This window comes from Salvelinus sp. IW2-2015, linkage group LG36 (assembly GCF_002910315.2).
Source record: "Salvelinus sp. IW2-2015 linkage group LG36, ASM291031v2, whole genome shotgun sequence".
NCBI lineage: Eukaryota > Metazoa > Chordata > Actinopteri > Salmoniformes > Salmonidae > Salvelinus > Salvelinus sp. IW2-2015.
In genome coordinates this window covers 20,923,669-20,937,346 of record NC_036875.1, presented here as the reverse complement: position 1 = coordinate 20,937,346, position 13,678 = coordinate 20,923,669, and the positions used below count along the sequence as shown (strand labels likewise).

At 42.0% G+C, this 13,678-nt stretch overlaps 1 protein-coding gene across 1 annotated transcript in view; it reads left to right on the top strand.

Moving 5' to 3' along the window:
• LOC139023757 (cyclic AMP receptor-like protein A) overlaps positions 1–13,678 on the top strand; it is a 107,149-nt gene that overhangs the window by 16,390 nt on the left and 77,081 nt on the right. Inside the window, exons 3-6 of the mRNA XM_070437580.1 lie at positions 2,301–2,355; positions 9,435–9,491; positions 9,585–9,645; positions 12,464–12,480. Of these exons, the coding sequence (XP_070293681.1) occupies positions 2,301–2,355; positions 9,435–9,491; positions 9,585–9,645; positions 12,464–12,480 (190 nt within the window). The remainder of the gene's footprint in view (positions 1–2,300; positions 2,356–9,434; positions 9,492–9,584; positions 9,646–12,463; positions 12,481–13,678) is intronic.

The following is a 13,678-nucleotide window of genomic DNA, read 5'->3' as shown; positions in this document are numbered from 1 at the left end:
ATGAAAATCTGGATACCGCCCAACCCTAGTACTCACACACCTGATTCAATTAAATCATTGTCATATCTTCAAGCCTTTGATTAGCGGAATTAGGTGTGTTAGTGCTGGGTTAAAGCAAAAGCCTGGACACCCTGTGGTTTTTCAGGACCAGGATTAAAGAACCCTTTGTTAAAGGATTTGTCTGGCCTTAATTCTGCTATTCACTGATGATGTGATGAAGCAGGGAAGAGTGGAATCTTTAGTTGGTGGCTGGGTTAGGATCAGCGGTCAAGGGTAGCGGATTATTGCAATGGAAAATAATCCATGTAGATCAAGGATGTGTATAAACCTTGGATTGCGGATGCTATGTATTGCGGATGCTATGTATTGGCCATTGAGAGGCTTTGAAGATACCTGTCAGCCATATTTAAGGAGCAGTCCTCCATAGGAATGAATGGAATTCTACAGTATTTCAATTAAATGTTTCAAGGACAAAATTACATGTATTTAATATTTTTTTTTGTAGTGAGGACAGTAAGATTAGTATTGTCAACAAAAAAAATAAGTACTTCAATAAGGAAAATGTTTTTGTAATGTTTTTGTTATTTGAAAGTTTAGCTCAGATAATATACTTTAAAAGTACGCATCATGATGTCTGTAATATAATAAATGTGGTAAAAACATATGTAGCCATTAAAAAATTCTATAGCTTCCAAAATCTTTTACAATGGACGAGGAGTACCAAAATGGCTTCGCAATGGCTTTAATATAGTGGCCCGTCAGTCATCCAGGGTTTATATACTGAACAAAAATATTAACGCAACATGCAACAATTTCAAAGATTTTACTGAGTTAAAGGTCATATAAGGATATCAGTCAATTGAAATAAAGTCATTAGGCCTTAATCTATGGATTTCACATGACTGGGAATACAGATATGCATCTGTTGGTCACAGATAAAAGGTAGGGGCGTGGATCAGAAAACCAGTCTGTATCTGGTGGGACCACCATTTGCTTCATGCAGCACGACACATTTCCTTCGCATAGAGTTGATCAGGCTGTTGATTGTGGCCTGTGGAATGTTGTCCCACTGGAACACGCTGTGGTACGCATAGATCAAGAGCATCCAGAACATGCTCAGTGGGTGACATGTCTGAGTGAGTATACAGGCCATGGAAGAACTGGGACATGTTCAGCTTCCAGGAATTGTGTACAGATCCTTGTGACATGGGGCCGTGCATTATCATGCTGAAACATGAGGTGATGGCGGCGGATAAATGGCATGAAAATTGGCCTCAGGATCTCGTCACTATCAATAAAATGCAATTGTGTTCTTTGTCCGTACCTTATGCATGCCTATACCATAACCGCAAACCGCTCACCCACACGACACCACACACGCTGTCTGCCATCTGACCGGTACAGTTGAAACCGTTGATTCATCCGTGAAGAGCACACTTCTCCAGCGTACCAGTGGCCATCAAAGGTGAGCATTTGCCCACTGAAGTCGGTTAGGATGCAGAACTGCAGTCAGGTCAAGACCCTGGTGAGGACGACCAGCACACAGATGAGCTTCCCTGAGACGGTTTCTGACAGTTTGTGCAGAGATTCTTCGGGTGTGCAAACCCACAGTTTCATCAGCTGTCCGGGTGGTTGGTGTAAGGCGATCCCACAGGTGAAGAAGCCGGATGTGGAGGTCCTGGGCTGGCGTGGTTAGACGTGGGCTGCGGTTGTGAGGCCGGTTGAGCGTACTGCCAAATTCTCAACAAAAAAAACGTTAGAGGCGGCTTATGGAAGAGAAATTCTCTGGCAACAGCTTTGGTGGACATTCCTGCAGTCAGCATGCTAATTGCACACTGCCTCAAAACTTGAGACATCTGTGGCGTGTGTTGTGGGACAAAACTGCACATTTTAGAGTGGCCATTTATTGTCCCCAGCACAAGGTGCACTTGTGTAATGATCATGCTTCTTGATATGCCACACCTGTCAGGTGGATTGATTATTTTAACAAAGGAGAAATGCTCACTAACAGGGATGTAAACAAATGTGTGCGTATGGAAACGTTCTGGGATCTTTTATTTCAGCTCATGAAACATGGGACCAACACTTTACATTTATATTTTTGTTCAGTATACATCATTGATGTAGATCAGCAGGAAGTGCACTGCTCTTTCATTTCAATATATATCATAGGTAAAGCTATACCCAGCCTTACTGAGTTATATAGGAAGGTAAGCCAAAACTATACAGGAATATTGAAAGAATACAGAGCTATGCAGGAATGTGTCTTATGAACAATTGTCTCGTTACTCTCTCCTCAGCTTTTTCATGCTGTTTGTAATCTGGCTTCTGCGCCGGTATCACTCCTTGGCCCAGGTAATTTGTGTGTGTGTGTTTCTGTCTGTGTGTGTGCTTTGAAGTTCATCAGAATGCTTACTTCTGTGCCATAGCAAGTCTGTTTGATTAGGCTACTCATGACAAATTACAGTGTAATTGAAATGTACAAATTGATCAATTATGGCTCATGGTCTGTATCTGATAATGATCAAATATTTGTGTTTTTCCCTGTCCAATTAAAGTAAAAAGTCTTTCTACACTTGTGAATCTGCACCTAATAGTTTTAAGGCTTCTACTGTACTCATCGATCCAACTACAGCCAACTCAACTGTGTATGGACGGTTGTTCTAAGAATCTTCCCGGTGTGTAGTCTCAGTTGTTTTCCGCTGGACATATTTACGCATAGTTGGTCCCAATTCAACATGAAGAATGGGTCACGGACAGTTAGTCTGAGTTATGAAAAAACAACTCAACTCATCGATATTTAGGTGGCTGTAGTTGAGTAGATGTGTAGATGCCTTAAGGCCACATTTCGGCAATGTTAAACTAACATTACCTTTCTCTCTTTCAATTTCAAGAGATAATGTTGTTTGTATGTATGCATGCATGTTTTGTGAGGGTCTTAGTGTGTATTTGTGCACGTGCGGGCATACAGTGCATTCGGAAACTATTCAGACCCCTTGACTTTTCCACATTTTGTTATGTATTCTAAAATTGTGTTATTCTAAAATTGATGAGGAAATTTTTTATTTAATCCATCTACACACAATACCCCATAATCACAAAGCAAAAACAGGTTTTTAGAAATTTTTGCAAATGTATTGAAAACAGTTACCTTATTTACATAAATATTCAGACCCTTTGCTATGAGGCTCAAATTGAGCTCAGGTGCATCCTGTTTCCATTGATCATACTTGAGATGTTTCTGCAACTTGGAGTCCACCTGTGGTAAATTCAATTGATTGGACAGGATCTGGATAGGATAGGATAGGATAGGCACACACCTGTCCACAGTTGAAAGTGCATGCACCGGTCGAGAGCCATGCGTCCTCCGAAACACGACCCCGCCAAGCTGCACTGCTTCTTGACACACAGCTCGCTTAACCCGGAAGCCAGCCACACCAATGTGTCGGAGGAAACACTGTACACCTGGTGACCGAAGTCAGTGTGCATGCGCCCGGACGCAAGGAGTCGCTAGAGCGCAATGGGACAAGGACATCCCAGGACATCCCTCAAACTGAGCAATCGGGTGAGAAGAGCCTTTGTCTGGGAGGTGACTAAGAACCCGATGGCCACTCTGACAGAGCTCTGGAGTTTCTCTGTGGAGATGAGAGAACCTTCCAGAAGGACAACCACCTCTGCAGCACTCCCCCAATCAGGCCTTTTATTGTAGAGTGGCCAGACGGAAGCTACTCATCAGTAAAAGGCACATGACAGCTCGCTTGGAGTTCTCAGACCATGAGAAACAAGATTCTCTGGTTTTATGAAACCAAGATTGAACTCTTTGACCTAAATGCCAAGTGTCATGTCTGGATCCTGCTCCAGAGCACTCAGGACCTCAGACTGGGGCAAAGGTTCACCTTCCAACAGGACAACGACCCTAAGCACACAGCCAATACAACGCAGGAGTGGCTTCAGGACAAGTCTCTGTGGCCCAGCCAGAGCTCGGACTTGATCCCGATCGAACGTCTATGGAGAGACCTGAAAATAGCTGCAAAGACAAATGAGAGAAAATGTCACGCCCTGACCATAGTTTGCTTTGTATGTTTCTATGTTTTGTTTGGTCAGGGTGTGATATGGGTGGGCATTCTATGTTGTATGTCTAGGTTGTCTATTTCTGTGTTTGGCCTAGTATGGTTCCCAATCAGAGGCAGGTGTCAGTCGTTGTCTCTGATTGGGAGCCATATTTAGGTAGCCTGTTTTCCTTTGGGTTTTGTGGGTGGTTGTATCATGTGTTAGTGTTTTCACCATACGGGACTGTTTCGGGTTGTTTGTTTTGTATGTTTGTTATTTCGTTCAGTGTTCGTTTTGATTTATTAACTATATCATTATGGACACTTACCACGCTGCGTATTGGTCCGACATTTCCTACTCCTCTTCAGACGAGGACGAAACCCGTTACAGAAACTCCCCAAATACAGGTGTGCCAAGCTTGTAGCGTCATACCCAAGAAGACTCGAGGCTGTAATCTCTGCCAAAGGTGCTTCAACAAAGTACTGAGTAAAGGGTTTGAATACTTAGGTAAATGTGATATTTCCGGGGGGCTTTTTTTGTACATTTGCAAAAGATTCTAAAAACCTGTTTTTGCTTTGTCATTATGGGGTATTATGTGTAGATTGATGTGTGCGTATTCATGTTTGTGATGACTGTGGAGCAGGTTTAGCTGCATTCTGTTCTGTTAGCCTCCTAATCTGGTGTAAATGACAGCTTTGTCTATGACACTGACGGATTATATTACCCTTGGACCTGTACCTCACCTCTCTACCCCCACTTCCTCTCTCACTCTCGCTCTCTCTCTCTCTACCCCCACTTTCTCTCTCTCTCTCTCTCTCTCTCTCTCTGTCTGTCTGTCTGTCTGTCTGTCTGTCTGTCTCTCGTGTTGTGGTTAACAAAGAAACTGGTGCTCCTATATGTTTAATGTAGAGTTATTAATGTATCTTTAGTTGTTCTACAAACGTTGGGCTATATGTTTAGATTTTTAATACATACATTGTAAGGCTGCAAAAAAGTAACTTGGAAGGCATGAGCTCTGCTTTGTATTTTTTGCGCAGACTGTACACACTCCAATAGTCTCCCATTCACAATTTGACAAGCACGGCAGCATCCCCTTTGTGGACATAATGCACCCTAAAACAATCCATGCCTTTTGTGGCCCGAAGTGCTGCATTGTGGCCTTCTCCCTGAGTGTGCTGCGCAATCCGAAGCATCTCTCACGTGATCGGGTCTTTGTCACAGGCTACAAGTTAAGATCGACACGTCGGAGACGCAACTGTGTGCGTCCTTATCCAATTCCGACGTGCATATTGATAATATTGGATGAACTGTCCACATTTACTTTTCATCAGCCAACAAGATGAGTAGGCCTTAACAAACAGCAAAAACACTAGCCTATGTCAATACATTGTCCCCCATAGTACTGTCCAAAAGTTGACCTATTCTGTGCGAGAAATAAATATTCCAAACAGTCTGGGACAGTTGTGGGATGCGATTGATCCCAAATTAATACAACCACTAGCATTAAAAAAAAAATTATGCAAAGTGGCTGACGCAACAGATCAGAATGTTTTAGCTTAAAATGTTAATAAACTATGAAGCTATTTCTATACATTATAAGCACAGCATTGCGCACATGGTAGTAGGCTATAAGCGCAAATGTTCCATTAGCGGAAAACACCTTTATCAAAAGTGACCACAAATGCGATAATGCATGTAATGCTTTTATTATAAAGGTGCATTTTAATGGTGAAAATGATCTTCCCCAAACTTGCAACTCACACGCTGTGTATGCCAGTTAGGCTCTACACCCCTTGCAAAGTGGATTAATGTGCTTCATTTTAAGAGGTTATTTGGCCACTTTAGTTGTGATACAAACCTTATCAAAACATATAGGCCTATCGGCTTGGCTACATGAGGTGTGCGACTATGATTCAAACAAGTTGCAAAAAAGGCATTGTTTCTTATGCTGGGCTTCATTCACAAGTGATAATATAGAATTCACAAGTGATAGGCTAATATTGTCACCCATCAGACTATTCTTGAATAAATCTTGTCTTTACATATACTAAATAATATATGTGTGACATTTGTTATGATTTAAAATGGACCATTATCATGCACCTGTATCGAAGCAGAGGCAATGGGAAGAAATACTATGCACTTAAATAGCAAATACGGGACGCTTTTCCCCATGGTTTATTTTCATGACTGCCAGGTAGGCTATACTCCTGTTGTAAATATAAGCAATGTGCTTAATATTAAGCTGAGAAATAAATATAGTATTCCTAGCCTATAGAAAGCTGATGGGATCCTCCTCTTTTTATTAGCGGCCATCACTCTGTTTTCTCATGCAATTACATAGCCTATAGAAATGTTGTGCAACATGAGCTCATGTGCTCTCATGAAGTGTTTGGTTAGATTTTCGATTACATTTGCATTGATGTCAGAGTGATTAGAGTGACAATAGAGTGCTTAGTACCAGGCAGGCAAGTTTGGTAGGCTACTAATTGTCACGTGTGCTCCCTCTCCGGCCTCTAGGTCACCAGGCTGCTCATTATGGCGCATACCTGTCACCATCGTTACGTGCACCTGTGCGTCATCAGTCTCACCTGGACTCCATCACTTCCCTGATTTACCTTCCCTATACAGTTGAAGTCGGAAGTTTACGTACACTTAGGTTGGAGTCATTAAAACTCGTTTTTCAACCACTCCACAAATGTATTGTTAACAAACTATCGTTTTGGCATGTCTGTTGTGTCATGCACAAAGTAGATGTCCTAAGTAATTTTTCCAACAATTGTTTACAGACATATTATTTCACTTATAATTCACTGTATCACAATTCCAGTGGGTCAGAAGTTTACATACACTAAGTTGACTGTGCCTTTAAACAGCTTGGAAAATTCCAGAAAATTATGTCATGGCTTTAGAAGCTTCTGATAGGCTAATTGACATTATTTGAGTCAATTGGAGGTGTACCTGTGGATGTATTTCAAGGCCTACCTTCAAGCTCAGTGCCTCTTTGCTTGACATCATGGCAAAATCAAAAGAAATCAGCCAAGACCTCAGAAAAATAATTGTAGACCTCCACAAGTCTGGTTCATCCTTTGGAGCAATTTCCAAACGCCTGAACGTTCATCTGTACAGACAATAGTACGCAAGTATAAACACCATGGGACCACACAGACGTCATACCGCTCAGGAAGGAGACGTGTTCTGTCTCCTAGAGATGAACGTACTTTGGTGTGAAAAGTGCAAATCAATCCCAGAACAACAGCAAAGAACTTTATGAAGATGCTGGAGGAAACAGGTACAAAAGTATCTATATCCACAGTAAAACGAGTTCTATATTGACATAACCTGATAGGCCGCTCAGCAAGGATAAAGCCACTGCTCCAAAACCGGCATAAAAAAGCCAGACTACCAACTCACCCAATTTATTGTGGGAAGCTTGTGGAAGGCTACCTGAAACGTTTGAACCAAGTTAAACAATTTAAAGGCAATGCTACCAAATACTAATTTAGTGTATGTAAACTTCTGACCCACTGGGAATATGATGAAAGAAATAAAAGCTGAAATAAATAATTCTCTCTGCTATTATTCTGACATTTCACATTTTTAAAATAAAATGATGATCATAACTGACCTAAGACAGGGAATTTTTACTAGGATTAAATGTCAGGAATTTTGAAAAACTGAGTTTAAATGTATTTGGCTAAGGTGTATGTAAACTTCCGACTTCAACTGTATATGTCACTCTCTTTGGTTCCTTCCCCAGGTGTTATTGTTTCAGTTTTATTATGTTGCGTTTATTTATTAAAACAACTACTCCCTGAACTTGCTTCCCGACTCTCAGCGCACATCGTTACACTAATGACCAGCAGCAGCATCAGGGCTTGGAGAAGCATAATTACCGTGACTAAGCGGTCATGTGGAATTTGCCTGCCTTCACGATTCGTAACGACCGGTGTGGCGGTAATACAGTCACCGCAACAGCCCTATGTATGTGTCAGGGTTTCCGTTAACCAGTAATAGCCAGTGTTTGCCCTATACATTTTTTTTGAAACGCTGATAAATAAAATTTGCACCGGCCATTTGTTTGTGAGAAGTAGAAACAAATCTCATTGCGAATAATGCTTTTTAGCCTATTCATTGATGGAAATACCTGTAGATGTAAATACATTTGACTGGTCATACTTATCGGTCTATAGATTCATTTGCATAATTATTGGAATTAAATTAGCGTGTGTGTCACAGTATATTCGTTATGTGTCTTATTTATCACACGAATACAGCGTACAGATACAGAGCCTTTGAGTGGAAAATCTGTCAGACAGTGCGAGAGCTGCTGTGTCAGCATCTCAAATGACAACGGAAGGCAAGCTTCATCAGCGCTTCACACACCACCTTGCAGTGAGCTGGAGGCAGTATACTATGCATTTTGAAAACATATACTTAATTGTTTGAAACCTGAACATTTTAATAGATATTATGAGGCATGTCTTACCTTGCTTCAAAGTAGCCTGTTAGATCTCCTCTCTTTCTACATTCTAACGGATATTTTCATCTCTGTCACATGAAACAACTCGCATGTGCGGTGCTCTTTATACAACAGTGTTTTCCAGCTAATTGCATTATGGAATGAACATTCACACGTAGCCTACTGCCTTGTGCACATTGCTTATAATATGAAGAAATAATAGTTGATCAACATTTTAAGCTAAACATTCTCATCTGTTGCATTAGGCTCATTGCTTTTTATTGTCCCATAGTCTGTTTGAATAGGCTATTTCTTTCTCCACAAGCTGACCAATAGAATATGTAAACCTTTCTACTCTGGGGATATTAGATTGACAGGCTGGTGATGTTGCTGTTGGTTACTGGTCTTGTTGATGAGGAAAAGTAAATGTGGACAGTTATTCTAACATCTTCAAAGTGCACATAATAATTCGGTAAGAAGGACGCACATCGTTGCATCCTCGACTTGTATGTTCCGTTAATATGAATTACTATCATCTAAATGTGATTGCTGTCATTCTGAGCGCTGTGGGTGGACACCCTAATCAGGTTATGCACCCACTGCATATGGGTCAGATGTCGCAGTAAATTAAAATGTTTTCCGTCAAATGTCCGACACCATATTGACCTAACAGAAACCCTGGTGTGTGTGTATAAATGTATGTGGTTGTGTATGTGCGTGCAGTGAGGAGGGGCTCTCAGTCCTATTGTGAGTAATGAGATTAGCGTGGGTCGGCCTGGACCTGGGGATCGATCCCCAAGTCAACCCCAGACCACAGGATAAGTGGACCATCTGGCCTCTCACTCACTCTGTTATCTCTCTCCTTCCCTCTCTCCATTCATCTCTCTTTGTACTATCTCCATCTCTCTCTGTCTCTCTACAGAAGATGATTTGCAGTCTGACAGTTGCGGCCTTCTTTGACAGTGTAGCGTATGTCATGGTGAGTCACTGTCACCACGTGCACGCACGCACGCACACCGAGAGCTACAGAGTGACCTCTCCCCTATTTCCTGTCTCCTCTCTCCTTCCTCAGGGTGAGACCCATCCAGAGGGGAGTCTGTGTAACTTCCAGGCCTGGTGGCTCACTTATTTTGGTAAGATTCCCCGTGACACCTCACATACACTACCCCTCACCTGTCCATACATATCCCTTACAAATGCCTTCCCTACAGCTCACATCACCTTCTGACTCTTGACGTTGACCTCCTAATATACTGCTTCTTACCCAAGCTTTCTTGGCTCTCTCAACCTAGTCCTAAATTACTAATCATGTCTAACTTACTGATGACTTTCTAAGATACTGGAGCTGGTTTCACCATGTGGTTGTAAAAAAAAAAAAAAACGTTGGCCTTAAATGCTAGGTTGGGCGTAGCTACGTCCGACTTCTGGATCAGAATTTACACCTGGTCCACCAACCAAAAATAAGACTAGTCGTAGCTAAGTCCGGCGTAAGCAATGTGCGTTCATGAGATTTGATGCTTCATAATGATGGTTGCTAGGCAGCGCCCGTTAGTAGGCTGTTACCATCCTCGTGGCAGTTCTTAACTTTGCGAGGCATGTCACCACCACTAAGCATGCACATTTTCTTAACCACAACTGAATGGATCAATAAATAATTACTATGGAAGATTCACTGAATGACAAAAATATTGAAATTAAAGAGTAGGCTAATGCCAATAAAGGCATGTATCAAATTGTGGCTTACTGAAACTCCCAAAGTAATCCAACCGTTTGAAATAATTTAAAGCAGTAGAGGTGTCTGGTCAGCTATAATTTCAGCACCTCTTTGAGACAAGCATGGTGTATCGTCTTGATAAATCAATGTCAGATTAGATTTTGTCTTCACTGAACCTCCGTTTGGATATTTGGTTACAATTAGGCTGGGAAATGTTAACTATATTGAGCTGAGTGTTCATCATGAGAATCTTTAGTCTAGCTAGTTTGCTCATCTATTAGCAGTGATCAGAACATGTTATGTAGCCCAGAATAACAAGTGGATTATCTTGCTCTTCACTCACATAGTAGCCTATATCCCAACCAAGAGCCTCAGGCTTGTCTGATAATCAGTCAATGTGATTTTGTTTCACTGATTCTCTGTCTGTATATTTGGTTATTTGATCTCTGGCTGGGCAAATAAGTAGTGTTGATAGCTGACCTATTCGTTTTGCTAATCTATCACTGATCAGACACATTTAGTTAAGTGATAATGCCCTCAAAACCGGTGTTTGTGCGGCAATATCACTTTTATACAACGGGTTACCAACATATAAAAATGATTGACAAATGTTCATTAAAAATGTTGCTCTGTATCTATGGACGTGACCTAGTCGTTCTGTATCTATGGACGTGACCTAGTCGTTCTGTATCTATGGACGTGACCTAGTCGTTCTGTATCTTATGGACGTTGACCTAGTCGTTCTGTATCTTGGACGTGACTAGTCGTTCTGTATCTATGGACGTGACCTAGTCGTTCTGATCTATGGACGTGACGCTAGTCGTTCTGTATCTACTGGACTGTGACCTAGTCGTTCTGTATCTATGGACGTGACCTAGTCGTTCTGTATCTATGGACGTGACCTAGTCGTTCTGTATCTATGGACGTGAGCCAGTCGTTCTGTATCTATGGACGTGACCTAGTCGTTTCTGTATCTATGGACGTGAACCTCGTCGTTCTTGTATCTATGGACGTGAGCCAGTCGTTCTGTATCTATGGACGTGACCTAGTCGTTCTGTATCTATGGACGTGACCTAGTCGTTCTTATCTATGCGTGACCTAGTCGTTCTGTATCTATGAGTGACCTAGCGTTCTGTATCATGACGTGACCTAGTCGTTCTGTATCTATGGACGTGACTAGTCGTTCTGTATCTATGACGTGACCTAGTCGTTCTGGTATCTATGGACGTGACCTAGTCGTTCTGTATCTATGGACGTGACCTCATCGTTCTGTATTCTATGGACGTGACCCAGTCGTTCTGTATCTATGGACGTGACATCCGTCTCTGTATCTATGGACGTGACCTAGTCGTTCTGTATCTATGGATGAGCCTAGTCCGTTCTGTATATATGGACGTGACCCAGTCGTTCTGTATCTATGGACGTGACCTAGTCGTTCTGTATCTATGGACGTGACCTAGTCGTTCTGTATCTATGGACGTGAGCCAGTCGTTCTGTTAATCTATGGACGTGAGCCAGTCGTTCGTTCTACATTTCCATTGCCATACTGGCTGGCAACATTCTACTCCTTGCTTGCTAGCTAGCCAACTACGGCTAACTTACAGTCACACCAAACAGTGCAGCCAGAATAACAACAAAGTAGCTGCATTTGCATTTGTTTAAGCTGTTTTCTAGTTACGTGTATTTGGATACATCCATGACAATGAGCTAATGATGTGTGATTTCACCTGGCATAGAAGATGTGCTCTTTCGGCAGGACACTGTTGTTCAGAGGAGCTAGCCAACAACACAACTAACACAATCACTTCAAACTGAAGCTGGAAAGACAACAAACTAGCTGCACTTTGTCATGTTTGACCTGTTTTCTATTGATAGTGATTTGTATTCATCCATGAAAATTATGCTGATTCATGATTCCGACTGGCTGAGAAAAGCTGCCAGCCTGTCTCTCATCCCGACACGTTGTTTACTATGAGACAACTGTAGATCAAATTTGAATATTGAAAGAATGTTGCAAATGTCAGAGACAGACAGCAAGGTTTATACAAATTTCCGCTGTTGAAAACTACATGTTAGTCTAAAACAAATGTGAAATAATGTCTAGATTCTTTTTGTAATGGAGATTAAGTTTATAAATTGCCTGGCTGGGCTGAGACAGTGGATTTCACAGTCAGATGGAAGAGAGTAAATAGGCATTTTAATGTCATAGATTTACCCGGTGGTAACTTGTGGAATAGACACCGTCTGGAATGCGGTTTTAACCAATCGTCATTCAGGACTAGACCCACCCGTTGTATAACATTATATAATGTAGCCTAAATCAAGTGTGTCGCGCGTAGGCAACTCAAAAAGCCTGCGGAGGTTGTGAAATATGAACACGAGTCTCACATCCTTTTGAAAATATAAATTGCTATTATTTTCTGTGCGTATCATGATGAAGATGGTCCCAATTTAAAAGCCTACACCTGTTCTCTACAATTTAAAACCCTACGCTTGCTCTCAACCCTACGCCTGCCCTTTGCTACATAGCTATAGAAGGGCTTACGCCCAGGTGGTGCAACAGGTATAATTTTTAGATCCAGTGTAGATCACATTTTACGTCGGACATGGAGTTACGACCCACTTACGACCAACTGGTGTCACTGGCCACCGATGAACATCTAAAGTATTCCTGACCTTTTAAGGTCCTTTTTAAACTAACAAAATATGTGAAGTAAGATCTATCTGCCTATCCGATGACCTTCTAAGTCACTGAAAACATTCTCCTGATTTAGGCTTAACCTCCCCCTACTCTGGACCTCAGGACTTATGTCACTCAGGTGTCACCCCTGAAACACAGCAGACTGTTCAGTGCACTAAACACTGGTCCTCTCTGGCCTATCAGCTACAGAGCCTGCAGGGCTGGGACACACACACACGCGTGTGTAAACACATGCACACACACATGCGTGTAAACACATGCACACACTTACAAGTGTAAACACATGCACACACTTACAAGTGTAAACACATGCACACACACGTGTAAACACACACGCAGCCTACAGGGCTGACTGGGAGAAGGGCAGTGAACTACAGCGGCGGGGTCAGTGGCTCTATGTCAGTTCTGTTCATCATGAAGGGAGAGAGAGGAAGGTAGGGAGAGGAGGGATAGAGGCCAGTGATAGAGAAGTGGAGGATATGGGGAGAGTGCAAAACAGCAAAAGAGAGTGAAGTAAACATGAAGTGAGCTATGCCAACAGTCAGTGGGAGAAGAGGAGACAGAGAAAAGAGTGAAAAGGCCCAGATAGGACATTAAAGTACAGAACTACCTCTGAGAGAGAGTGTGTGTTCCCCTCTCTCTCAACAGGTATTAATGCCCTCTATTCCTATAGAGAGAGTGTGTGTTCCCCTCTCTCTCAGCAGGTATTATTTCTTCCTCTCTCTCTCTTCTCTCATCTTCTCTCCTCTCT